At 54.0% G+C, this 24,915-nt stretch overlaps 4 protein-coding genes across 5 annotated transcripts; 2 read left to right on the top strand and 2 right to left on the bottom strand.

Annotated features, from left to right (window-relative positions):
• Nucleotides 1–23: 23 nt before the first annotated feature.
• Aup1 (AUP1 lipid droplet regulating VLDL assembly factor) lies at nt 24–3,091 on the bottom strand. Of its 2 annotated transcripts, XM_051154771.1 has the most exons (12): nt 2,952–3,091; nt 2,732–2,869; nt 2,485–2,635; nt 2,073–2,257; nt 1,767–1,839; nt 1,594–1,667; nt 1,294–1,360; nt 1,078–1,180; nt 835–954; nt 621–736; nt 317–435; nt 24–208 (listed from the first exon to the last, which is right to left on the bottom strand). In XM_051154771.1, exons 1-12 carry the CDS (start codon nt 3,086–3,088, stop codon nt 172–174), a joined length of 1,320 nt encoding a protein of 439 aa, XP_051010728.1. In that variant the 5' UTR covers nt 3,089–3,091; the 3' UTR covers nt 24–171. The 2 variants fall into 2 exon arrangements, with proteins under 2 accessions (XP_051010728.1, XP_051010729.1); XM_051154772.1 differs by lacking the exon at nt 24–208 and having other exon boundaries at nt 351–497.
• Nucleotides 3,092–3,343: 252 nt separating this feature from the next.
• Nucleotides 3,344–6,555, top strand: Htra2 (HtrA serine peptidase 2). Its single transcript, XM_051154770.1, has 8 exons — nt 3,344–3,855; nt 3,961–4,165; nt 4,258–4,452; nt 4,711–4,743; nt 4,984–5,089; nt 5,269–5,338; nt 5,869–5,964; nt 6,068–6,555. The coding sequence occupies exons 1-8, from the start codon at nt 3,344–3,346 to the stop codon at nt 6,231–6,233; spliced, it is 1,383 nt and encodes a 460-aa protein (XP_051010727.1). The 3' UTR covers nt 6,234–6,555.
• Nucleotides 6,556–6,603: 48 nt separating this feature from the next.
• Nucleotides 6,604–20,239, bottom strand: Loxl3 (lysyl oxidase like 3). Its single transcript, XM_051154766.1, is given in 14 exon segments — nt 6,604–6,878; nt 7,029–7,140; nt 7,265–7,401; nt 7,475–7,590; nt 7,690–7,823; nt 7,826–7,935; nt 8,106–8,268; nt 8,408–8,575; nt 8,778–8,932; nt 9,043–9,223; nt 9,568–9,787; nt 17,156–17,370; nt 18,073–18,236; nt 19,918–20,239. Coding segments are annotated over 14 exon segments (2,271 nt in total). The 3' UTR covers nt 6,604–6,804.
• A 1,979-nt stretch (nt 20,240–22,218) lies between these two features.
• On the top strand, nt 22,219–24,681 carry Dok1 (docking protein 1). The gene is made up of 5 exons (XM_051154765.1): nt 22,219–22,363; nt 22,697–22,996; nt 23,098–23,191; nt 23,313–23,497; nt 23,671–24,681. Exons 1-5 carry the CDS (start codon nt 22,304–22,306, stop codon nt 24,481–24,483), a joined length of 1,452 nt encoding a protein of 483 aa, XP_051010722.1. The 5' UTR covers nt 22,219–22,303; the 3' UTR covers nt 24,484–24,681.
• Nucleotides 24,682–24,915: the final 234 nt, after the last annotated feature.

The following is a 24,915-nucleotide window of genomic DNA, read 5'->3' as shown; positions in this document are numbered from 1 at the left end:
AACCCAGAGAGGCAACAGAGACCTTGAGTGGAAACCCTGAATTTAATATGAGATTGGGGGAGCCCCATCCCTCCCTTTTTACCACCCACTCATCCGGCTTGTTGTTAGCTGGGTGAGGGCTGCCCCCAGTCTCCGTCCTGCGGCTCTGGGTACCATTCTTTTCCTTTGGGCTCAGTCAGCCTCCTGGGCCTGTTTCTCTCTGAATCTCCTGTGGGACATGGGGAGAGACAGCGTGTAGGCTTTGTGTCATGTCAGCTTCATCAGGCCATTCTCCAACTTGTTCCTTCGGACACACTGTCCTCTCTCATCCTCTCACCTTCTTGCATATTCATACAGTGCCTGCTTGCGTTCCTGAAGGCTCTCCTGGCGGGCCCAGGAAGACTTGGCAAATGTTAGGGCTGTGGGCTGAGGGGTCACCAGGCCAGAGCTGGGGAACTGAGGTGATCACAATGTCAGAGGGCTTGCGAAGTCATCATCATTAAACACCCATCGAATGCCTACTTTGCAAGAGAGGCACTGTGCTAGGGTCTCAACATCAAAAAGAGAAGTCAGGGAGAGGGAGCAAAGAGATTGCCTCGACCTACTCTTAAGTCTTGGCTTTGACTACTCCTGTGGCTCACCTTTGGGGCAGAAGCTGTGGGCGGGGACTGAGTTCCCTCAGTGACATCTTCAGGCATGAAAGCCACAGCCCCCTCAAGCAGATTTGTGATGGTCAAGTCTACACACCCAGTCCTGGCTAGGAAGAGAGGAGCAGAGTGTCCACTCCCTGTCCGCCTTCTCTGTCACAACCCATTTCCCGGCTCTGTCATTTTGTGAAGCTACCCTTTCCCATACCCAGGTCTCCCTGGATGACATTCAGTGGCACATGGGGCAAAACCTCCTTGACTCTTTGAGCCAGCGTTGTCAGCTGCACATCAGAAGGAGGGCTGGGAGGAGAAGGGAAAGAAGATTGCACTGTTTAAAAAAAAAAAAAAAAGTCTTAGGTGAGCGGAGGACTAAGAAAGAGGTGGGCAGGCGCAAGGAAGGAAACACAACCACCCGACCCGAAGCAAACATCTGTGTGCAGAGACCACACACCTGACTGGGGGCGTAATCTGGGATGTCTTTGTCGCTTCATGTGCTCTGCTTTGTCTGCTGGAGTGAGCCGTGTCCCTATCTGGCCCAATTCTTTGGCCACCAGCTAGGGAGAATTGGAAGGTTGTAACTAGTCCCTTCAAGCTTTCTTCCCCCTCGCTGGAAGCGAGGCGGGGGGGGGGGGGGGGGCACCTCCACCATGCCCGTGTTCACTACCACCTGTTGTACGCGGAGTGCAAACTCCTCACTCCTCTCCCCAAGCTGGCGATGAACAGGATGAAGCCACCTGCAAAAAAACAAAGCCTTGCCTTGCTAAGATGCCCAGGGCTACGGGTGTCATCCACTCCCCCATTTTTCTTGGAACAGTGGCAGTGCGAGTGGGGAGGTGGTAGGTATGCATGGCCCTATGATGGAGCTTTGACATAAACAAATCCACAGACAGACACAACAGAAGTCACTACTTCCTTGACACTGAAGTGAGCATCTTCCCAGCCACCAAAGACTGAGACCAGTTAGTACCTTACTTGATACACCGTGAAAGGGACGAAAAGTGACCACAGCAGTTCTGAGACCCAGGAGGCGTCTGACACCGTCTGAGGAGAGGACATAAAGTGAGGTTTATTAAGCCAGGGCCAGAAGTGGAGAACTCTTCTTCCAAAACTGGGAGGACTCCCTGTCCAGCATGCACTCACCACAGAGACCAGGGGTCTCTGAACTTGCAGGGTAAGAGGCTGTACCACATCCTGGATAGAAAATGGCCACGAACTAAGAGAGAAAGAACAGGAAGAGAGTTCAGGGTAGCCTAGCCAACAAGCACCTGACTGAAACCAGGAAACTGTCCAACTACATAAGCAGAAAACCAAGGAGTTAATAACTTGGGGGGGGGGCAAGACTAAAAGTGGGCAGACAGGAACCGGAACTGGGACAGGGACAGGGACAGGCTCCCCCAGGAGCTTGGCAACTCACTCAACTGGGTCCAGATACCTGTGTTTACCCACCTGAAACGCAGGAGCCCCTCTCGGCCATTTGTGGCCTCCTCCTCCGGGAAAAGCAGCAAAGGCGTGGGCGGAAGCCTCGTGGAAGCACAGAATTTCTTGAGCGACTCCACCAACTCCACCCGCCTATCCATCTCCATAAAGCCCCGAGACCAACACACAAAGCTGGGGGGACTATTGAGTAGAGGCTGAGTACAGGGAAAAGAATTGGGGTGGGGGGTGGGGGTGGAAATGTCAAAAGGAAAGACGAAACAGAATGAGAAAGGTAAGATGTTGGGTGACGTTTATAGGGACAGGGAATGGCTCAGTTTCCCCAAAGAGAACGCCAATGGATAAAGGGGAGCCTTGAGCTCAGGCCTAGGGAGCCGCCCGGTGGCGCTCTCGGCAACCCCCCCCCCCCCCGCCCCAAACTCACGGTGCTACAGGTGGTGAGCAGGTTGACTATATTGTGGTCAAAAGGTGTGACGTGGTTGGAAATCAGGACCCTGACGCGGTGATCCCGGAGTCCAGAGTCCTCCTGCCGGGCCACGAGCCCCAGTACCGCACACATGGTCCGTACCACGAACCTGGGGGCGGGGGTAGCGGAGAGACACAGGCGGCGGTGACTGTGCGGTCTTGAGACAGGCGCCGGCCAGATGCTCCCCAGGCACCCCAGTCCGCACCTGCGGAGGACGCTGTCAGGCAGGGCACAGCTGACCAGGAAGACGTGGAGGCCGAGGAAGAGGCGCAGAACCAGGAGGCAGAGGCCGACCGGCGCGTAGAGCAGCAGCGCGAGCAGCAGGAAGCCGTCACTCGGGAGCCTGCGGCGAGAGGGCGACGCGATCAGGCGCCGAAGGCGAAAGGACGCGCTGACCGGTCTCTTCCCTCCTCCGCAGCGCTTACCGGTGCGAGTCAAAGAGCCGCTCCGGCCCGGGAGCTGGGGGAGGTTCCATCGTAGCCAACTCAGGAAAGCGGGGCCGCTGTCGTCGCCATCTTCGCAGGGCCGCGGGGGCTCCTGGGAAGGCGGAGTCTTTGGGCATCCGAAGGGGTTGCCAGAAGTCGAGGTCCGGAAAGCGCCCCGGAAGGGCTAGCGTTCCCAGCAGGCCTTGCGGCCCGGAGGAACGTGTAAGTGTTTGTGTGTGTAACGCCTGAGAGAGCGCGTCCTGAATGGACTATAATTCCCGACATGCATTGAACAGATACCGGCGTTCCTCGCTTCTCCCGGTCGGCTTGCTGCTGGGCTCCGGAGCACCGCCTCTGAGTAGGACGGGCGAAGACAGAGCCGAGGCGGAGCGATGGCTGCGCTGAAGGCGGGGCGGGGTGCCGGCTGGAGCCTTCGGGCTTGGAGGGCTTTGGGGGGCACCTTTTGGGGGAAGGGCCCCCTGTTGACCCCAGACCTCCGGGCTCTACTGACGTCAGGAACTCGAACTCCTGACCCCCAGGCCCGGATGACTTATGGGACCCCCAATCTCTCCGCCCGGGTGCCTGTACGGGTCCCTGCATCACGGGCTTGTCTGAAGTCTGGGACCCCGGATCTCTGGGAACGGCTGACTGTGGAGACTCCAGGCTACGGCGCCCAGCAGGCCTGCAGGAGCCTTGGAACCCGTTGGCGCGAATGGCTGGCGACGGCGGTGGGAGCAGGGGGTGCGGTGCTGCTGCTGTTGTGGGGCTGGGGGCGCGGTCCTCCGGCGGAGATGGCCGCTGTCCCTGCTCCGCCACCCACCTCTCCCCGGAGCCAGTACAATTTCATCGCAGATGTGGTGGAGAAGACAGCCCCAGCTGTGGTCTATATAGAGATCTTGGGCCGGTAATGGTGAAGTTGACCGGGAGGTGTTTGAAACTTCCTGCCGTAAGCCAAGAGATCAGGATGGGGTGGAGGCTGCAGTGTAATCGGTGTTTTCCTCCATCCCAGGCATCCTTTCTCCGGCCGCGAAGTCCCCATCTCAAACGGTTCTGGATTCGTCGTGGCTTCAGATGGGCTCATCGTGACCAACGCCCACGTGGTGGCTGATAGGCGCCGAGTGCGAGTGAGGCTGCCTAGCGGAGACACTTATGAGGCCGTGGTCACAGCTGTGGATCCCGTGGCTGACATTGCCACGTTGAGGATTCAAACCAAGGTGGGGATGGAGCGGGCCAGATCTGATGGCAGCTGTTGGCTTGTTTCCTTCTTAAAAATGACCGGTTTTGGTGTATTCGTTTCCTTTAAAAGGAGCCTCTTCCCACACTGCCCCTCGGCCGCTCTGCTGATGTCCGCCAAGGGGAGTTTGTTGTTGCCATGGGAAGTCCCTTTGCGCTGCAGAACACCATCACATCTGGCATCGTCAGCTCTGCTCAGCGTCCAGCCCGGGACCTGGGACTCCCACAGACTAACGTGGAATACATTCAGACCGATGCAGCTATAGATGTGCGTGCTGATAGAGGCGAAATGAGGAGCTAGGTTGGAACTGGGGAGAACAGCTGTCAGGCGTGGGCACCAGCTGACACGTGGGGTGACTGGGCCTGTGTCAGAGGCTGGACTGCAAAATGCAGCCACTCTAGTTCACGGGCTGGGAATGGAATTTGAAGAATCACCCTACACCCTGTTAAGGCCCACAGTCATAAAATTCCCAGAGGCCATAGAATTCCAGATCTCTTTCATGTTTTCTTTCATCTTATCCCACAGTTTGGGAATTCTGGCGGCCCCCTGGTTAACCTGGTGAGTGCCATGTTCTTCTAAGAATCCATACCCCAGGTCAGTGTGGGGAGGGTGGGCTTTTTTTTGTTTTGTTTTGTTTTTCTCTGATTCAAGGAGTTTTAGTTAAGTTTCTGTAGTCTCTTGTTCATCTCCTGGTACCCGGCCAGACCCCTGCCCCCAAGTCCTTGGCTACTCTTGTTCCGGTGCCCCCAACCCCTGCCATCTGTGTGGGCTAGGGGACAGGGGGCTGTGTCCCTGCAGGATGGGGAGGTGATTGGAGTGAACACCATGAAGGTGACAGCTGGAATCTCCTTTGCCATCCCTTCTGATCGCCTTAGGGAGTTTCTACATCGCGGGGAGAAGAAAAGTGAGCCTGTCTTACAGGGAGAGGGGTGCCTTTAAAATGGAGGATGGGACACAGGGGAGGGGCATTCACTGGGACTCAGTTGTGGAGGGGTGTGCTGGTAGGAGGTGAGGAAAAGAAGGATGTGGCTGGGTGGTCTCATTTGTCCTCTTTTTTTTTTTTTTTTTTTTTTTTTTAAACAGATTCCTGGTTTGGAATCAGTGGGTCCCAGCGCCGTTACATTGGGGTGATGATGCTGACCCTGACTCCCAGGTATGTTAGGGGGTCATGGATATACAGGACCGCCAGTGTGCTCGGTGCTATACAGCTGCTCTCTCTTCTTGGGTTTTGCTCTCGTGTGTGTCTTTGTCCAAGATGAGCTGTTGGCTATTGTCACAAGAGCTGTTCCCTCTCATCATAACTTTCTCACCCTACTGCGTCTTGAACCCTCTCACTGGATTGATTGTATCCTGTTACTGCTGAGCTTTAAAGCCTTCACTGGCCTAGCATTAAAGGACCATCATCATCCATCCCTAACTAGCCTCCTAGACTCCACTCCTGTGTCTTAACACCTTATTTCATGAGGTTGATAGGCCCCACCCTTCTAGGCTTAGTTTATGTCCTTCCCCTTCCTTATAGTAGATTCCAGAAGGACAGAAGTGCAGTTGATTGAACACTGTGTATCATCTGGAATTAGCTATCTTCTATGTGTAACTAAGTTCTAGAAGGCAAACAGACAGTGAACTGTCAAGATGGGAGAGGGCCTGTGTGGAGCTAACGGAGTGTGGTCTGTGCCCTTCCAGCATCCTTGCTGAACTACAGCTCCGAGAGCCAAGCTTTCCTGACGTTCAGCACGGTGTCCTCATCCATAAAGTTATCCTGGGCTCCCCTGCACACAGGTGATGGAGAGCCTGCCCTGTGAGGCGGTGTGGTGTGGTGTGGTGTGGTGTGCATGTATCCCTGACCTCAGCTGTCTGCCCTTTCCCTGTCCATTCTCCACAGGGCTGGTCTGCGGCCTGGTGACGTGATCTTGGCCATTGGAGAGCAGATGGTACAAAATGCTGAAGACGTGTATGAGGCCGTTCGAACCCAATCACAGCTGGCAGTGCGGATCCGGCGGGGGTCGGAGACACTGACCTTATATGTGACGCCCGAGGTCACAGAATGACTGGACTAGCAAGAGTACAAAGCTTTTGCCCTGATTTCTTCCTTGCCTTCCCAGCCTAGGTTCTGCGTGTCCCTGGGCAGAGGAGTCAGTGGACCTGTGGAGGGCAGGTCCCTCTAACAACTGGCACCAGGCCTAGGCTCTGAAGAGCACATTTTATATAAAATAAAATTATACCTAGCAACATGGTACAGCCAAAAATGGGGGGCTGGGCCTTTTCCCCCACCAAAAGGCTAGAGGTAACTCGGTCCTTAGGAGAACTTAAGACAGTGAGAGCTGACCCTCCTGACTTCCCTATTGAAGAGAACGAGCTGCTGCTGTCCTGTGTGGGGCACTTCTTTGTGCTGTGTTCTATCTGTTGGCTGATTCTCCATGCTGGGCCAAAGGTTATGACAGCTGACCCAGTAAGGGAGGCACCAAGGTTTGTTCAACAGTTCTTCATCCATAGTGTGCAGATGTATGAGTGTAGCGGGCCCGCTGACATCAGGGTTCTTGTGGTAAGCTCCTGAGGTAATGGCAGCCTCAGACCCCTGCCATTGGGGGCCAGTGGTGGTTTGCAGAGGGTGGTGGCATTTCAGACGATCTGGTTGCTGGTCTGGCCAGGGTAGCGCTCAAACCTCCTGTTGGCTTCCTCACTGAAGGCATCACCTGCAGAGGAGACAGACATCTGTGAGGGGCTCTCCCTGCACATAGGCAAGCGTGCACGCCCACCACAGGGAGCGGTGGGGAGATGCAGAAAGTGCTTAGGGGGTGAGAGCCTCTTCCTCCTGTCCTCCACTTACCCTTCCCATCACTTACCGATGTGGCAGTTGTGCACCCAGATGCGATGTCCGTCATATTTGCAGTTGCACTTCATTGCGTTGTTGGTGAAATCACTCTCTGCTACCTCAAAATTTGGGTTGATGACCACCTGTGAGTTAGGAAGAGTGCTGGTGTGATCCAGCTGCTCTCCTGCAGGTCAAAAGTGTCTTCATCACTCCCCCCCCCACCCCCCCGAGCCCCAGGATCTGAAAACCTAGGCAGCTGCCAGGCACCTGGAGAATGTAGTTTCCTGGTTTCACATCCGTGATGTCAATCCACTGGCAGTCAATGTCATGCCTGTAGAGATCCCAGCATCCCACGGTGATGCCCTGCTCTCCAAAGTTGGCGCACTCATACCTCTTCGAGACATCTGAAGGGGGTGTTACACATCAGCGGAGGGCAAGGCTGTGCTTGGGCTTAAGTCCACTCTGGCCTCAACTCACCTTCCTGACACTCAGTGTCTTCCAGACAGAAACTAGCTTTGTGGCCCTCAGCCACCTTGGTGCCATTGGGGGTCAGGATGTCATAATGAGTGAAGATGTCCATACTGTGGTAATGCCTGTGGGACAAGGGGACTGTGATTCTTTCCCAGACCCCAGCAGGCTGGTCACATCCCCTGCAGCCTGCCTTTTCCTCTGGCCCCCTCCATCTCTCTCACCCATGGCACTCGTGCCACACCCAGGAATGGCGCCCAGCCTTGGGCCTAAAGTCAGCTCTTCCTAGGTTATGGATCTGGGAAGAGAATCGGAGCAGACGCCGATGGCCATAAGGCCAGTTGGCCGAGCGGGCGGAGAGCTAGCCAGGCAGTTCTCTTCAGCAGCACAGTACAGCATGTGCAGTGGCCGGTCTTCAATATACGCAGTCTCCTGTACTAAGGCCGAATGCAGCAGCAGATCCGAAGCAGCTGCATGAGAAGAGAGAGTGATGTAAGTTACCACTGAGGGTACGTCCACCTCCTGAAGGGAGCCTGGGTTCTCTAGTGGCCACAGAGTGCCCCTGCAGACCATAGCACACCCCTCTGCAAATGAGGGGGTGGCGAGAGCCTTGCTTCTCTAGCGTGTACCGTCCACTCACTTTCGGAACAGATGACTCCGGCAGTGAAGCGGGTTCCTGTCTTCTTGCAGGTGACGTGGGTGCTGTGATGGGCACATTGGCTCAGGGACAGCTCAGACCCTGTGCAACGTAGTCCGCTCATCACCACCTCGGTTACATTCCCTGAGTCCCAGTACCAGGTCTCCTGGGGATGTGGATAGGTGTTTGGGTGTGGTCATAGGTTCCAGTTTCCAGGGCCAAGGGACTTGTTTCCATAGTACTTTGCCCAAAAGCATGGAACTTTGGTGACAACAGCTTTGATTTCCCTCTTCTCCCCCACTTACCTGCAAGCCATGGTTGGCGTATCCCAGACCAAGTTGCCTACAGGCCACCATGGCCTCCAGTGTTCCCCAGTCATCCCCACAGATGAGGCCCCAGCGAAGGCGCCCAGGTACCCCTACTTGCACCTCGACTCGCCCTTCATAACGGCTGCGGCCCCCACTGAGTCGGATCTGTAGAAGTCAGAGTTAAGGTGTAGGGGGCACTTTGGGGATTGGGGGAGGGGAGCAGAGACAGAAGGGGGCAGCAGACGGCAGAGGGTTGTGTGGGAGCTGTGAGATGGCCAGGCCTGGACAAAGGGCTGGATGCAGCCATGCTGTGTTTGGAGGCCAGGAGGCCTGGGTAGGAAGACCCAAAGTAGAATGTAGGACTGACCTTAGTCTCCACCCCAGTATGGGGGAGGTTGCATCGGACACCCGCATCCTGGCTATGGGAACAGTCCTCAGCTGTGATGTTCTTGGAGGGGCACTTCCAAAGGGAGGGTTCCTGGCCAGAGCACCGAACTTCACTCAAATGGATAGCACCCATGCCTAGAGTCAGAAGTTGAGGCTGAGGAGGTAACTGGACCTTCATTGCCCGGAGGACTCCATACCTTCCCAAGGAATGTACCCCTAGCAGTGTGACCGCCCTTCCCTCTCACCCTGCCCCATGCGGGCACCGCTCAGGGCCTCTCTAGCAGTGCCAAAGCCCAGCTCTCGACACACCACACTGGCTGCCTGTAGGTCCCATTTTCGGTCACAGACTGTTCCCCACGTGCCAGCCTTCAGGACTTCCACTCGGCCCTCTCCAGGGTGGGCACCGCCCTTTAGACGCACACGGGCCTGTAGAAGAAAGACGTGCCCAAAGCGAATGGGAACATTGGTTCTGGGGAGGGCTAAGTAGCCCGGGGAACTTCACGAAGTTTTTTTTACGGCAATGGGTGGTATCAGGTCTGTGGCATAGCCACTGGAAGGTTCCCTGTTTTCAAAGGTCAGGGCTGTCCTTAGTGAGTAGACGCCAGGCAAGGGAGTTCCCATCTCGGGTGAGAAAAGTTTACATTCACTGGCTTGGGCTAGGGTGTGTAGCTAGATGGTAGGTTCGGCTAGTGTGCATGTGTGTGTGTGTGTGTGTGTAGCCTGGGGTTCAATCCCCTCTTACTGCAGAATGAAAACATTGTCTTACGTACCTCCCCCTGAGGCTTAGCCTGTTGGTGCTTCTTCTGACCAGGAGAGGTGGAGTATAGAGGGCCCAGCACACAGCTCACCACTGCAGGGCTTCCCCCAGAGCACCTGGTGGTGTCGTTGGCATGATAAAACTCCAGAGAACAGAGGGAGAGGTGGGCTTCTGTGCCCACACACGCTACGCTGTGCAGACCGAAGGAGTGTTGCTTCTTCTGGGCCAGCATCCTATGGGGACAGGAGTTCGGTGCAGTAGGGTGAGGCTGAATTCCGGCCTCCCTGCCCCACAGCCACCTGCCACGTCACCTCCCCACTGTCCCCCAACCTCTCATGGCTTCTTAGCTTTCTCCTTCCCCATCTGTGTTTTCCTTGGGGCAGGAGTGGGGTGGGAGGGGGGCAGGAGGCAGGATTGCCTAGTGTACACTATGAAAGAGCTTTGGCTGCCCAGTCATGGTCTGGGGGGGACTTTCTGTGGCAAAACCCCAGGGGAAGGGTGGCCAGGTTTGAAAGCAAGCTTGTCCTTTTTGTTTGTTTGTTTTTTGTTTTTCTGAGCAGGGTTTTGAGACAGCCTCGGCTGTCCTAGAACTAGCTCTGTAGACCAGCCAGGCCTTGAATTCACAGAGATTTGCTTGCTTCTGCCTCCTCCTGGAGTGCTGGGATTAAAGGCGTGCGCCACCACCTCCCAGCTGCAACCTTGTTCTTAATGATCTAAAGGGAGGCTGAGGCCGAGGCAGCCGCGCAGAGCTAATGGGAAGCTCGAACCCACGGGGAGCCAGAAGAGATGGCTCTAAAGGAGTGGCTGACACAAAAGTGGCCTGAATGGCCAGTGAGCAGACCCTTCTAGGATGCTCTGACTGAACACGCCGCATGACAATGAGCCAGGATGCAGAGTACTGAACATGCCTGCATCTAAAATGGCTTCTCAGAGGCCAGAGGGGCTCCCAGGTTAGAAGCCGTGTCATCAGATGGCAGACAGCTATGGCGAGAGTAGACTGAAGGATGACAGTAGGAAGAACTGTAAAGTGATTTTCTTTGGAATGAAGACAAATGCAAGACAGACAAAAGTTGGAGGGAGGATACGTGGCTGAAGAGGGAAGGTAGCTATGGTTGTCATCCCAATAACAAACATAGATGTCTTTAAGGAGGTAGTCCATGCTTGTGCAGTTTCAACTGAGCATTGTCCTATAAGCCATCTGAGCAGAAAATAGGACAAAACTGGAGATGTTAACACTCGGAAACACTGGAGAGTTGCTTGAGAGAAGAGGAGGAACTTGTAGATACCAACAGAACAAGAACTTGCAGCCAGGTGCCTGGAAAGGAGGACTCTCTTCCCAGAAAGGCTGGGTAGGGCTCAGGGAGGAAGAGAAAGCAGAGGCCTGGTGTGGGCCGAGTGGGCCCATGAGGCTGATTTATTGTGAATAATTGCAGTCTGGTGTCCTGTCCCTGATATGAGAGACTAGAGGGAATGTGACAGTTGGCTAGGAAGGCAGGAGGAGAAGATATTTATAAACAAACAAGCAAAGGGCTGGGCTGTGGTGGTCCATGCCTTTAAACACTCAGGAGGCAGAGGCAGGTGGATCTCTGAGTTCAAGGCCAGCTTGGTCTACAGAGTGAGTTCAGGACAGCCAGGGCTACACAGAGAAACCCTGTCTCAGAAAGCAAGCAAACAAAACAAAACACACACAAAACAAAGGAGGCTGGAGACTTAACAGAATGAATACATTTGGAAGCCCAGGGTAACCGGATCCTGAAAAATCAAAGAGATCAGGTAGTTTCAGTGTCTTGTTTGGCTAAAAATCAAAGTCAAGGCCATGCCAGGAAAAAACATCTAATGTCTAAACTCTCTTACCCACTCCGTGTAACCAATACAAATGGCAGTGCATGCTTTCCTGCGGGGCTGGTTCAGGGAAGGAACCAAAGGATGGTTATGTTGGGCAAAGATGACCCAAGCCACCTCCACAAGTTCTGAGCTACCAGGGACAGAAGCCCATGGGCGAAGCTTACCATGAGGCCATGCCAGGGAACACTGGACTGTGGTGGGGAGAGGACGAGACAATGGAAGGGATTTTCTCCCCAACCCCCACCCCAGGCACAAGTTATCAGGGAGATTGTACTGCTGCTGCCTGCCTTTTAAAGACAGGTCCTGATGGAAGGGTTAGAAGTCTACTACTCCCTTGAATTCTGAGGGAGCCCACGAAGAAAATAGGGAAATGAATGCCTGCCTATGAACAGGCAGCCAGGGTGGGGGCTATTATTCTTGTTTGTTTTTCGAGACAGGGTCTCTCTGTGTAGCCCTGGCTGTCCTAGACTCCCTTTGTAAATCAGGCTGGCCTCGAACTCACAGAGATCCACTTGCCTCTGCCTCCTGAGTGCCGGGATTAAAGTCGTGAGGCCTGTGATTCTTAAGCTATCCCAAGAAAGGTTCCATAGGCCACCCTCCACACCAGGTAAAGTGGTAATGCTTACTTAAACAACAACACACCCCTTTAGTTATGTGTATAAGTAAGTGTCCGAGTGTCAGTTTAGGCATATGACTGGAGGTGCCCGGGGAAGCCAGGAGAGGACATCAGCATCGAATGCTTCGGAGCTGAAGTTACAGGCAGTTGTGAGTTGCCTCATTTGGGTACTAGGAATTGAACTCAGCTTCCCTGGAAGAGCAGTTCGTACTGTTAACCTATGAGCCACCTCTCCAGCCCCTGGTAATATTTACTTTTTGAAAAATGGAAATTAGAAGCCGGGCGGTGGTGGCACACGCCTTTAATCCCAGCACTTGGGAGGCAGAGGCAGGCGACTCGCTGTGAGTTCGAGGCCAGCCTGGTCTACAAAGTGAGTCCAGGATGGCCAAGGCTACACAGAGAAACCCTGTCTCGAAAAACCAAAAAAAAAAAAAAAAAGAAAAAAAAAGAAAAATGGAAATTAGAAGCACTCATCAAATGAAGCAGGATGAGAACACTGATCTCTTGAGCACACTGTGATCGTGTGGGGAAAGGCAGGTGCCCGACAGAACTGCTGGATTGCCTGCCGGAAGATAAGCACGCAGGGTAAAGGACAAAAGTCCCCAGAGACTCACATCACAGGGTCTCACTTCCCGTTCCTGGCAGGAGCCAGAGAGGTGTTCATCACAGCGCCCCGCTCCACCTCTCATCATCAGCTCCATCAGTCCAAGCGGCCTGCCTGTCTTGAACCCTTTCCTGGTTGCGGCCCCGCCCCCTGCCCATCCTCTCTCCTCCAAATTCCAACCTCCAAATTTACCTCTTGCTTGGCCCCCTGCCCACTTGGGGCTTGTGTTTGACTTTAAGCTTGCTGATTGGTCTGCAAAAAGGAGAAAGATGTTGGTAGAGGCGGTGGTCGAGGATGTGGCCCGGGGGAAAAGTGAAGCATTCTGCTTCTAGAAGGACCCTTTGGTCACAGTATATGAGGAGGGCAACTGATTTCCCTGCGCACAAAGACTGCGGAATGCCACAGGAGGGCACACACTTAGCAACTCCCGATGCTCACTAGAATCACTGCCACTAAAGGCAAATCTAGTTATGGCAATCTAGGTGAGGGAGAGGGGAAGAGGTCAGTTGAAGGTCAAGGGAGGAGAGAGTGGAAATGTTCCTGGACCAAGAGAGTTGAGCTAGGAGTGGGGATAAGTGGGGGAGGGAAGAGGAGGAGGAATGCAGTGGGCAGCGCCAGTGGCCAGCGTGGAAGGCCTTTAGGGAGCAGTATAAAGACACAGTGTCCCCTCAGCTGTTGCTACATACTTTTCTCCTCCCATTCCTTAAGATCAAAGCTCACCCACTCCCATGCTTGCCTCCCACTCTTCCCCTGGGAGCAGCCATTATCCAACTACATTCCTGATCCATAGGCTTGGGTTCTGGGATGGACATGGACAGGTTTCCATCCATCCATCCACCTCCTGAGGCCTCGGGGGCTGACAGGAGGTCCCTGGGGCTCTTGCCCTTTTACCTTCCATGGGACTTGGGGTGTTGGGCTGAGGCTTTGGCCACTCGCTTCCTCAACTTTCTGTGAGGATAAGACAAGATCAGGTCAGGATTGGTGTAGAACTAAGTGGAAAAGGCCAGTGCAGCCAGAACCAGGGACAAGATTTCTTCCCTCATAGTCAGAGAGCTTCCAAGAGTAGGGTAGGGTATGATTGCCCTCAGCTACTCCCAAGGCTTCCTAGGCCTTCCTAGCACAGGCACAAGTGGGCAAGCCTCAGTGACAGCCATGGACTCAGAACAGGGCCTCAGTACCATGACCTTCAGAAATTAGATTGAGACAGACGTTGGGGTCTGGAGGTCAGAGGATAAGTGCGCGCGTGCGCGCGCATACACACACACACACAATCTTTAAAGAAAAAAAGGGGGTGGGGCAAAGGACAAAGCAATCAAAGGCGTAGTCAGTGACTGGTAAGGCGCTCAGTGGTTAAGAGACTTTGCCATTGACACCAGACAATTTTGAGTTTGATCCCAGGAATCCAGTGTGGAAGGAGACAACTGACTCTTGAAAGTTGTCCTTGGCCTCCCACATGCACTGGAGTGTGTACACACACACACCACGTGAACACCCCCCCCCCACACACACACGAACACACATACATAAGAAGATAAGATAAAACAATTCAAAGTCAAAGTAATGATTACTGATGTGATTAAATGCCACTGCTCAGCTGGACATGGTGATACAGGCCCATAACCCCCAACTTGGGAGGCGGAGGCAGAAGGATAAGGAGTTCAAGGCCAACCAGGGACACTTGCGATGTGGCCTCAAACAGAAACCATAACAACAACAACAACAACAACACAACACCTCTGGGCAGGTGAAATGGCTCAGGAGCTTGGCGTCAGGCCTGATGACCTGAGTTCAATCCCTGGCACCCACATGGGAGGGAACCTACTCTGGTAAGGTGTCCATCTGTTCACAGTGGCACTCAAAATCAATACAAGTGTAACCCGGGTTAAAACAACAACAAAACCAAAGCTCTGCTCACAAGCCCCCAGTGGTCCCTTATGTCACAGACTAAAGCCACCGTCTCCCGCGTGACCCTCCTTGAGCTAGGTCACTTCTTCCCTACCACCTCACGTGTCACGTTACCTACCCTGTTCTCTGTTCACTCAGCTCCAGCCACACTGATGGAAGACAAGACAGACCTCCCTCCACTCCATCTTCCCCATAATTCCTCCTCCTCCTCCTCCTCCTCCTCGCCTACGTGTCAGCACGGCTGGGCCCTCGCCTCCTTTAAGTCTTTCCTCGCTTGGCGTCTACTCAACAAGGGTTTCCCTCACCACTTCCACTTTCTTCCCCCGGACTCACTGCACACTACTGAGGCTGGCAACCATGAGGACAGCTTAGCGAACTGGGATCCTTGTACACATCCCTTTCTCGACAAAGCACTTAGCACCCTGGGAGCCCCACCTGCATCTTGCTGTGTGCATGCCTGTCCCTAATCAAAGCAGTCCCGCCACTGTGGCATACAACAACCATTAATAGCTCACGTCTTGGAACAAATACATCCCGAAACATGTTAAGGAACTAGAGCAGTGAACCTGCCAGCCTAGGCAGTTTGGGAGTCAATGCAGTAAACTGTACTCTCTGAGTATACTTGTAGGGAAAAGCCCCAGGCTACCATCTTATGCCTATGCATGGTTGGGTGTACATATGATTAAAATCAGATGCATTTTGTGAAGAGACAGGAGCACTAAACAAAGGAGCATATAACCCAAGCCTGCCAATCAAAATGAGAAACCGCCCACCGTTCATGCCCTAACAATGGTCTCCTTTTCCTGGACCCACAAAAGCAAGCCCTGGGCAGGTGTCCCGGAGCAAGCACTCTAGCTCAGGTAGCCGGCTGCTCTCTTGCAGCCTGTGCCATACTTGCACATTACCTGTGAGTAAAATCCTTTTCTACATTGCTTCTTGGGTGTGCTCTTTTGACTCTTTGAATAAGATGCCATGAATCTAGTTCTGAGAGAGGCCTGGGTAACACTATACCATCCTTTCGTTTTATTAGTTGACTTATTTTCTGGTTGTCCCTGGTCCCCAGAGGAAGAATAAGTATGTTTACTTCGGAACCACCAAAGCCTGCAGTGGGAGGCAGCACACAGTGGGGGCATTAAGGGAATGCTGGAGGAGTGACTCTCAGTTGGTTCATCCCATACTCTTCTCTTGATAAACCTTTGGACTTAAAAGCTGCAACTGTTTTAGGACCTGGTGTTTGGGTTCTGAAAGACAAAGCCTGAGCTCAGCGGAAGAAACACAACACAAAAGGCACTCCCACACACACCTCTTGTAAAATGGTGTCAGTCTGCAGACCGCTCAACTGGATTCCTTTCAGATGTGTTTGGGCACTACAGCAAAAAGTTTCCAGCACGTATGGAAATGAGTGTATCTTAGAGAACGTACAGATTTGAGAAAGAAAAAGTTTTCTTACTCTACAAATAAATGCGATTCGACAGTGAGTTGCTAAATGAAAAGTTTGCGAGCATTTAAGGAAAACATACGGCGATTCTTAGAGATCTAAAATTACTGAAGGAAGAGAATGACACTCAAACCACTGTGATAGCCACCTTCCGTGAAGGATTACTAAATTTGGACGCTGGAGACAGCTGTGAACACAGCTCATCTGGATTTTAGCAAGACTGGAAAAAAAAAAAAATTCCCCCCATAATTTCATTATAGGTGAAAGATTGAAAGATTGGCTGCATTATAGCTGTGTACTGCCCAGCGTACACTCAGGTTCAAACGGCAGCTTCCTCTGTGTTGGAGATAAGACCTGAACCGGTTTTCTGTCTCAATGCAAGGAAATGCTGACTTTCTTCAAAGACTGGCACCTTCTACACTACCCTGCCCCGACTGACCACTTACTATGTAGTGTGCTCGATGGAAGCCACCCAGCAGGCAAGAGAACAAAGTAAGAACTGAGGAACGCAAGCATTTTGGTTCTGCAAAACAGGCTGCAGATTGACACTGGACAGATCTCCCACGTATCTGCTCGGACTGGGTAGGCTGTTTATCCAAACTACCAAATGACATGCTCCAGGAAGGAAGCTGTCCTTCGCGCAGAACCAGTCCCTAGGGTAACTCGGGTGACTCGGCGGCCAGTCACAATTTCCAAGGCCCCTGGCGCAGCCTCGCAAAGACGCCTGGCCGCAGGCACCGCCTCCCGCAGGCAGCCGCACCCTCCATGAACTCTGAACTCCTGAGGCCCCAGTGCCCGGGCTGGAGAAATCTGCCCGCGACCGACGACGTCACTCAGGCGCAGGCGCACTCCCCAGTTTGCCTAGCAGTCCTTTTCAATCCTGCCTAAGGAAAGCCTTTGAGGTCTCTCTCTCTCTCTCTCTCTCTCTCTCTCTCTCTCTCTCTCTCTCTCTCTCTCTCTCTCCCTCACTCCTCCTCTCCTCCGTCTTCTCCCTCATCTCATCTCTCTCTCTCTCTCTCTCTCTCTCTCTCTCTCTCTCTCTCTCTCTCTCTCTCTCTCTCACACACACACACACACACACACACTGTTTGCCGGTTTCCTGTGTCACAACAGTCTCCTTGCGTTCCCTCCCCCAGACCTGGGCTTCCAACACTGCTGCTCCAAGGTCTGCAAGCAACCCCTGAGCCCCGCACCTGTAGAAGGCCATGTTGACTCTCTTTTCTCCAGGGAAGCCCAGCATACCGCAGACTACGTGGCTGTTGTGGGCACTCCAGCCTTTGTCACACACTTGCGACCAGCCTTCAGGAAGCCTGACTTCAACCAGGCCCTCAGTCACAGGCAGGGGTCGCCTGCCCCACTCCACACCTGGTCGCAGTCGCACCTCCTCCACTTGCAGCTGCTGCTCCACCTGAGACATTACCAGAAGCAGGGTAAAGAATCATAGTAGCAGTGCTGCGGCACCCTGAAGGAACCCCGCTTGTGTCTGTAAAACCTACTGGCTGGACCAGTGAGACAGGGCTATGGAAGATGCTGGTCCAGCTGCTCATCTGAGGGATGTGCCCCAGACTGCAGTGTGTAACAGTGGCAGAACATGCCATGCTCAAGAAACAATCACAGGGTCCGAAGGCCTTAGGAAGACAGGAAAGGAGGAGAGCAGAAACATCGGAGAAAGAGAAGAACAGGACTGGATGAGTCTGAAACGGCAGAGACTTGTGCCGGGTTTAGTAACTCTATGTGAATACTTAAAGTAATCGGATTTGGGAGCTAGGGCTCTTCTGGAGGCTCTGGGGGTTCAATTCCCAGGACCCATATGGCCGGTCACAACCATCTGTAACTATAGTTCCATAGGATCCAGTGCCCTCTTCTGGCCACTGCTTTCACTAGACATTCATGACTGTAAAACACCCCATACGCGTTTTTAAAAATTGGATTTTATAGTGCAGCACTTCATTTGTCGCTGTCTTCTAAGTTTCCCAGAAGCCCATGTTATCCTGTAGAGGCTTATGGGATGCCTTTATAATATATCTTCTAACCACATATGGCCACTTCACAAATTTTCCTTTGTGTGTGTGTGTGTGTGTGTGTGTGTGTGTGTGTGTGTCTCGCAAACCTCAATGACGTTGGAGTCTGAGAAGCCAGGAAGGCGCTGGTCCTTGCAGATGACCCCCGCATCCTCATCGTGGGTACAGTCACTGTTTCCCCAGCCTCGGGAGGCACATTCTGTCACACTTCCCTCAGTCCCACTGCAGCTCAGATTGTCCAACCAGATTCGGCCTGTGGGAAGGAAGGTGAGCAGACAGAGAAGTGCTCGAGGGAGAAGGGGGGGGGGTGGAGGGGGGGCGTGATGGGGATGGAGAGGAAGCACAGTGTGGCCTCATGTGGCCTTGAGGATAATCCTGCTGTTTTGATGAGGAACAAGATGGAGAAGGGACAGGGGCCTCTGGAGGGGGAGAGGAAAGAGGGTGTAAGGTTGACACAGAGTTAATGGTGATCTGGGACACTAAAGGATTGATTAGAGGGAATTAACAACAACAACAACCAAGAATCAACATTTAAGTTTACCAATATCAACAGGAATTAATTCACTAACAGCAATAGCTATAATTGAGTACCTACTATGTGCCAGATGGGTTTCCATAGTATGTGCACATTTAATCACTCTTAGGCCGGAGCTGCCAGAAGACCACTTCACGTAAACAGACCGAGGCTCCAAAAAAAATCACGTAAATTGCCCAAGAGTTTGACCTCTCACTGAGACATGGGAATCCTAGGCCCTCTCACTCCACCCTGATGCTCTCTCCTGTGGCATGTTTCTGTATGCCTACGCTGCCTGCCGTGCCCCCAGAAACCCTATTTTTACTTTTTGGATCATACTGCCTATCACTGACCACTCAAAACTGGCAGGAGCCTCCTGAGATGTCTGTGTCCCAGCCAGTGTTCAGGGTGCCACACCTACCCTAACAGGACTTACCCTTCTGCCCCATAAGGCCACACAACCATCAGAAAATCATTGTGGGACTCTACAACTTTCCCTGCCAGGTCCCATTCAGTCCTTTGATGCTACTCAGAAAACTCTTCAGCCACAGCCTGGCCACCCTTCCCACACCCATGGCGTAATTGCTAAGCGAGGCTTTGTTTGTTTGTTTCTGTGCCAAACGTTTGGTCTCTTTAGCTATTCCCCCTGAAACGTGGCTTCGGAAAGTGCCTTCACCCCACCTCCTTGGTCTGTCTGTCTGTCTGTGTTCCCCTTCTTCCTTCCCTCCTTTTCTCAGGAAGGCTGAGTGCAGGGCGAATACCCTCCCTCTGAGCATTTCTGCTTCCTTCTGTCCCTCTCAAAGTGTGGTACCTCCAAGTGACACTTTATCTCAGAAGTGGTAGAGCTAGTGGGAACAGGGGGGAACAGCAGCAGGTTGCACCCCTTATCTCTCCACCAGTCCCACTGTGGGTCCACACGGTTGGAGCACCTTTAGACCCAGAGCACTGTACCCTAACCCTCACTCTCCTTCTATTTGCCTCATGAGTCCCCCCTTGTCAGCCGGGATCCTGATTTTTGTCACCTTAGCATATGACCCTTCCAGCTATGGGGCATGCATACAGCATTCGCATGCTCACACATTCTCATCAGCTCTACTGCGCTTGAACCACTCAGGGCTCTCCAGCACTAGGCTGGCTGTCCTTGTGGATGGCTCTGTAGAATCTTACTTTGCAGAAGAGAACTTTTCAACTTCCTCCTCGTTGTGCATTTGGGACCCTGGAGGCTCATGGGAAACACTGGCTAGCTCCACATCATGTGGCCCTGAGATTGCTGTTAGGTGGTTTATCACTTGTGGATTTACTTAACTCTATCTATTCTTGGTGTCCCATGTCCCTTTGGCTGTGCCACCGTGGTGTTCCTCTCTGTGCATTTGAACTGCATGTAGATAATCTATCTGGGCTAGCCCAGAGCATTACTCACCTGTTCCTGGGCCGTACTTGGCACTATGGGTCCAACCGGTGGCTTCTGTAAAGCCTAGCTCCCGGCAGAGGACATGGGCAGCCTGCAGTGTGAAGTCATCGTCACAGATGGTGCCCCATTCACCGGCCCGCTGTATCTCCACGCGCCCCTCATAAGGCTTTCTAGGAAAGCCAGCCAGCCGGAACCTCAGCCCCTGGCTGCCCGTCTTCTTCTCTGGGTTGGTAGGAGGGGATGGAGACCCCACACTAGAGTTGTGCAGGAAGTTCAGCAGCAGCAGCCACAGTCCCCACGGGCAGAAACACCGCACATTGACAGCTGTCATGGCAGGCAGAGCCCTGAGGGGTGGGGGTGGGGTGTGTGTGCGCGCACTAAGGGACAGAGAGGGAGAAATACACATTAAATGAGGGTAGGGAGGCAAAGGGAGGGAGGCTCTCTTTTCCCTTTGCAAATAATAAGACTTATAACTAGCTGGTATGGTGTCCCACTTGGGACAATAACAATGTGCTTCTCTAGTTTTGCCATCATTATCACTATTACTGGTCATCTCTATTTACTCCCATTCACGGGGTGGGTGCAGGGTTAGAGACCAAGAGTCGGAGGATGGTTTAGATAAACAGGGATATTGAGAAGAGACAGAGAGAGGCTGACCCAGACAGACAGGATGTGAGAGGAAGGAGGGCTGTGGGAATGGGGGGGGGGGGGGTGGGTAGGAGGAGAGTGGACAGAAGGACACAGAGTGAGAGACATATTGAATACGGATAGACTTAGTATTGGGGAGTGACACAAAGAGGCAAAAACCACGAGGAGAGGGGATAAAAGCCGCGGTGCAGGCACAGGAGAAATGACAGGATGACCTCTCCAGTCAGACAGACTTAGACAGCAGTACAGGCAAGGGAAGCCTGTGAGACCAGACCCCCGAGATCGCTCAACTATGACCGAAAGCACTATTAGCAGTTTCCTCTGGAGGGAGATGTCCAGACAGGAAGGGCTGGGGCTAAACGGAGTTCTGCCACTCTCCCTAGCACATGGGCTCACAAAAAGCCTGCAGGGTCAGGGGGCTCCAGGAGAGCGAGGCTTCAAGCCGGGCAGGCTTTGGTGGGGGAGTTGTCCAAGCTTCCTGTAACACCACTGTTTCTGTCACCGGGCAACCAGAAGCTAGGGCTGGCTCCTCAGCTCAGGCCTCTCTATCCAAGGCTGAAAACAGTCCTCCACAGCAAGGGGGGCCCATGAATTGCTTCCCCCAACTCAGACAAGACAGCTTTGTTCTGGAAACCTTTGGCTTGGAAGCCCTTGGTGTTCGGCAGAGCCTCCAAGCTGCACCCTGGAGTCTCCATCCCCAAGATCTATCTGCTCAGCTCTCCACTCTCGTGTTTTTGTTCCTTTAGCAATAATAAAAGTGTCAGTTGGTTGGCTTCCCCGACTCCATCCCAAATAAATTTTCCCCCTGGTCCACTATCCTCTCCATCCAACTTCTCTTACCGCTGGCCGGCAGTGACTCTCCTACCTTGGACTAGGCAGAGCTCCCGAGTCTGGAAGCAGAGTTCTGGTCCCGGAGTTTAGTTTTAGGATAAAAAAAAAAAAAAAAAAAAAGTGTTCGGCCAGGGGAGACTGGACCCCCCTCCCTCCCCCCTCTTCGTTGGTCCCTCCCACGTCCCCTAGAGCCCTCCCACATTCCGCTTTCTCCCTCCATTCTGTCCAGGCCGGTTCCCTCCTCTAAATCTTCCCCGCCCCCGTGGAGCAGGCTACAGCCGCGCCACCCCCTCCCATCCCTCCCACCCCTCCCAGGTCAATGAAGCCTTCTTTTCCCGCAGGTTGGAGCCCCGGCAGCCGTGGTCAGGATGCTGGCCTTGCAAACGGTTTCGGACCGCAGGACGGGCCCCTGTGGCGGCGGGGAGCTTTTCAGCTTCCAGCCATTCCTCCACACCCCCAGTTAGGCAGTGTCAACAATCCAACCCAATTCCAGGGCTGGGCGTTGGGAGCAGGTCCTTCAAGGGGAACTAATGTCCCGAGGGCCGCCTTGGTCATTATTGGTGCCCCCGGGGTGCCGGAGGATGATGTCACGACCTTCTCACTCTGATGTCATGTTAAGCATCTGACGTCACTTTCAGCCTCCACTCCCAGGCACCAGGGCCCCTGGTTGGCAATCACGGCTTCCCTGAGTGGCGCCACGGTGCGTGCGGCAAGATAAAGGGCCCAGTCTGCCCTTCTGGGGACCCTGAGTTCTTCCTGCTGGCGCCTCTTCCTCCACCCGCCCCCCCATTCCCCCGCCCCGCATCACCGCCGCAGGGGCCCGAGAGGGGCGGGCACGCCTCCGGCACCCTGCAGCTCCGCCCCGCCCCGCCCCCTGCCCCTGGGGCCAGGAAGCGCGGAAGGAACAGCCGGGGCCATGGACGGGGCTGTGATGGAGGGTCCTCTCTTTCTGCAGAGTCAGCGCTTCGGGACTAAGGTAGTGTTGTGTGTGTGTGTGCGTTGTGTGTGTTTGTGTGTCACAGGGGGGTGGATAGCGAAATCCCTCTGGACTTAGAAATGAGTGAAAGAATCCAGAAAGAGGGAAGGGGCCGGAAGCAGGTCGAAACGCCGCGCGGGCAATTGTAGAGCCCAGTGAGGTTCCCGTGAAGTACCAAGCTGTGCCCTCCTTCGTGCGGAGTTAGGATGGCATTGTCTTTGGGAAAGTGTCCCTGCCTAGGAAACCCCAGACTCAGATCGGCCTGCGTAGGGTCTCTCCTTCTCCGTGGGGCGCGTGCTGCCGCCTACTCCCGCGTCTTTCGTCCTTTCCCAGAGGTGGAGGAAAACCTGGGCTGTGCTTTACCCAGCCAGTCCTCACGGCGTAGCGCGGCTGGAGTTCTTTGATCACAAGGGGTCGAGCTCTGGAGGGGGTCGAGGCGGCTCTCGTCGGCTAGACTGCAAGGTGATCCGCCTGGCTGAGTGTGTGAGCGTGGCCCCTGTGTCTGTGGAGAGTCCCCCTGAGCCCGGCGCCGCAGCCTTCCGCCTGGACACCGCTCAGCGCTCCCACCTGCTGGCGGCGGACGCCCCGTCCAGCGCCGTCTGGGTGCAGACTTTATGCAGAAACGCCTTTCCGGTGAGGGACTAGGGGTGAGCGGCCCTGGGCCTAAGGGGCACTGCCAGGATGGACCCAAAGGAATTAGATATAAGATCCCCGATGTTCCTTTTTATCTGCAGAAAGGAGGCTGGGCTTTGGCGCAGACGGAGAGCCCACCTAAGTTTTCTGCCCTGGAGATGCTGGAGAATTCCCTGTACAGCCCCACCTGGGAAGGTAGATGTCTGGCAGGAATGCAGTCGGGTGAAGGGGTGCTCTTGGGGAGTCAGCTACTGAACTCTACCGAGTCCCCTAACCTGCCCCAACGCTCCTTCCCTTTTCTGTGTGTCCCTGCTAGGATCCCAGTTCTGGGTAACCACGCAGAAGACTGAGGCTTCTGAACGCTGCGGCTTGCAAGGCTCCTACATTCTGAGGGTGGAGGCTGAGAAGCTGACCCTCCTGACTTTGGGGGCCCAGAGTCAAATCCTGGAGCCGCTTTTTTTCTGGCCTTACACTCTGTTACGACGCTATGGCCGGGACAAGGTGCAGTGGCTGTCTGGGAGGGTGACCATTGGAGGAAGGCCCCTGGGTGGGGTGATCAATTGTGGTGGCCAATTCCGTTCCCAAGTGGTCTCTTCCCCGCAGATACACTAATTTGGTCAGACCTGTGACTCATTTCTTATGACTCCTAAACGTGTTTCCCTTCACACCCTCAGGTAATGTTCTCTTTTGAAGCGGGTCGCCGCTGCCCCTCTGGCCCCGGGACCTTCACCTTCCAGACTGCCCAGGGAAACGACATCTTTCAGGCAGTGGAGGCTGCTATCCAGCAGCAAAAGGCCCAAGGAAAGGTTGGACAGGGACAAGATATTTCCAGAACTGACTCCCATGAAGGGGAGACAGAAGGGAAGACAGTTTCCCCTCCTGTTCCCCAGGAGCCTCTGGGCAGCCCCCCGGCCCTATATGCTGAGCCTTTAGACTCTGTGCGAATTCCTTCTGGCTCACCTCAGGACTCTGTGTATTCAGACCCCCTGGGCAGCACCCCAGCTCCGGCAGGGGAGGGGGTGCATTCCAAGAAACCTCTCTATTGGGATTTGTATGGGCACGTGCAGCAGCAGTTGCTGGAAGCCAAGCTGACGGACTCCAAAGAGGATCCCATCTATGATGAGCCCGAGGGCTTGACCCCAGCCCCTCCCCGGGACCTTTATGATCTGCCTCAGGAGCCTAAGGATGCATGGTGGTGCCAGGCTCGCCTGAAAGAAGAGGGCTACGAGCTCCCTTACAACCCTGTCACCGATGACTATGCTGTGCCACCTCCCCGCAGCAGCTCGAAGCCTGTCCCTGCTCCCAAACCACAGGGCTTGGTTCTTCCCGAATCTGGTACCACAGGTGGCAGTGGCAGCAAAGGCCACAGCTCAGATACTGCTCTGTACAGCCAGGTCCAGAAAAGTGGCGCCTCAGGGGGTTGGGACTGTGGCCTCTCTAGAGTAGGCAGTGACAGGGCTGGGGTCAAGTCAGAGGGTTCTGCCTGAGACAGTTGCTGATAGGAGATCCATGGGGAGGTGGCACTGGAAAAATCAAAGAAAAACCTGTTACAACCCAGCAGGAGCCAGAGGGTGGGAGGGGCCTACATTAAGAACAGGCAGACCAGAGGAGTCAAGCCATGACCAACCCCAGGAAGTCATAGGAAGTAGAGCAAATGATAGGAGCTGAGGGGGCAGGCTCTCTGGGGGAGGCTCAGCAGAGCTAAGGAATTGACAGCCTATTGAGTGGGTCCACCGGTCAGGAGTGAGTGCACTTTGAGGAGGCCAGTATGGATCCTCCTTACTTTTGTACTGTTCTTTACCAGATACATTTTTAATTTATGAAACAAATCTCATTAAAGCCAGCTTGGGTTCAAAAGGTCTCTGTGCGTGAATGGCTGCAGTGGCAGGCGGCATGTGCTGGGAGGGTGTGGAAGGATC

The sequence above is a fragment of the Acomys russatus genome, chromosome 13 (assembly GCF_903995435.1).
Source record: "Acomys russatus chromosome 13, mAcoRus1.1, whole genome shotgun sequence".
Classification (NCBI taxonomy): Eukaryota; Metazoa; Chordata; class Mammalia; order Rodentia; family Muridae; genus Acomys; species Acomys russatus.
This window is presented reverse-complemented; position numbering and strand designations above follow the sequence as displayed.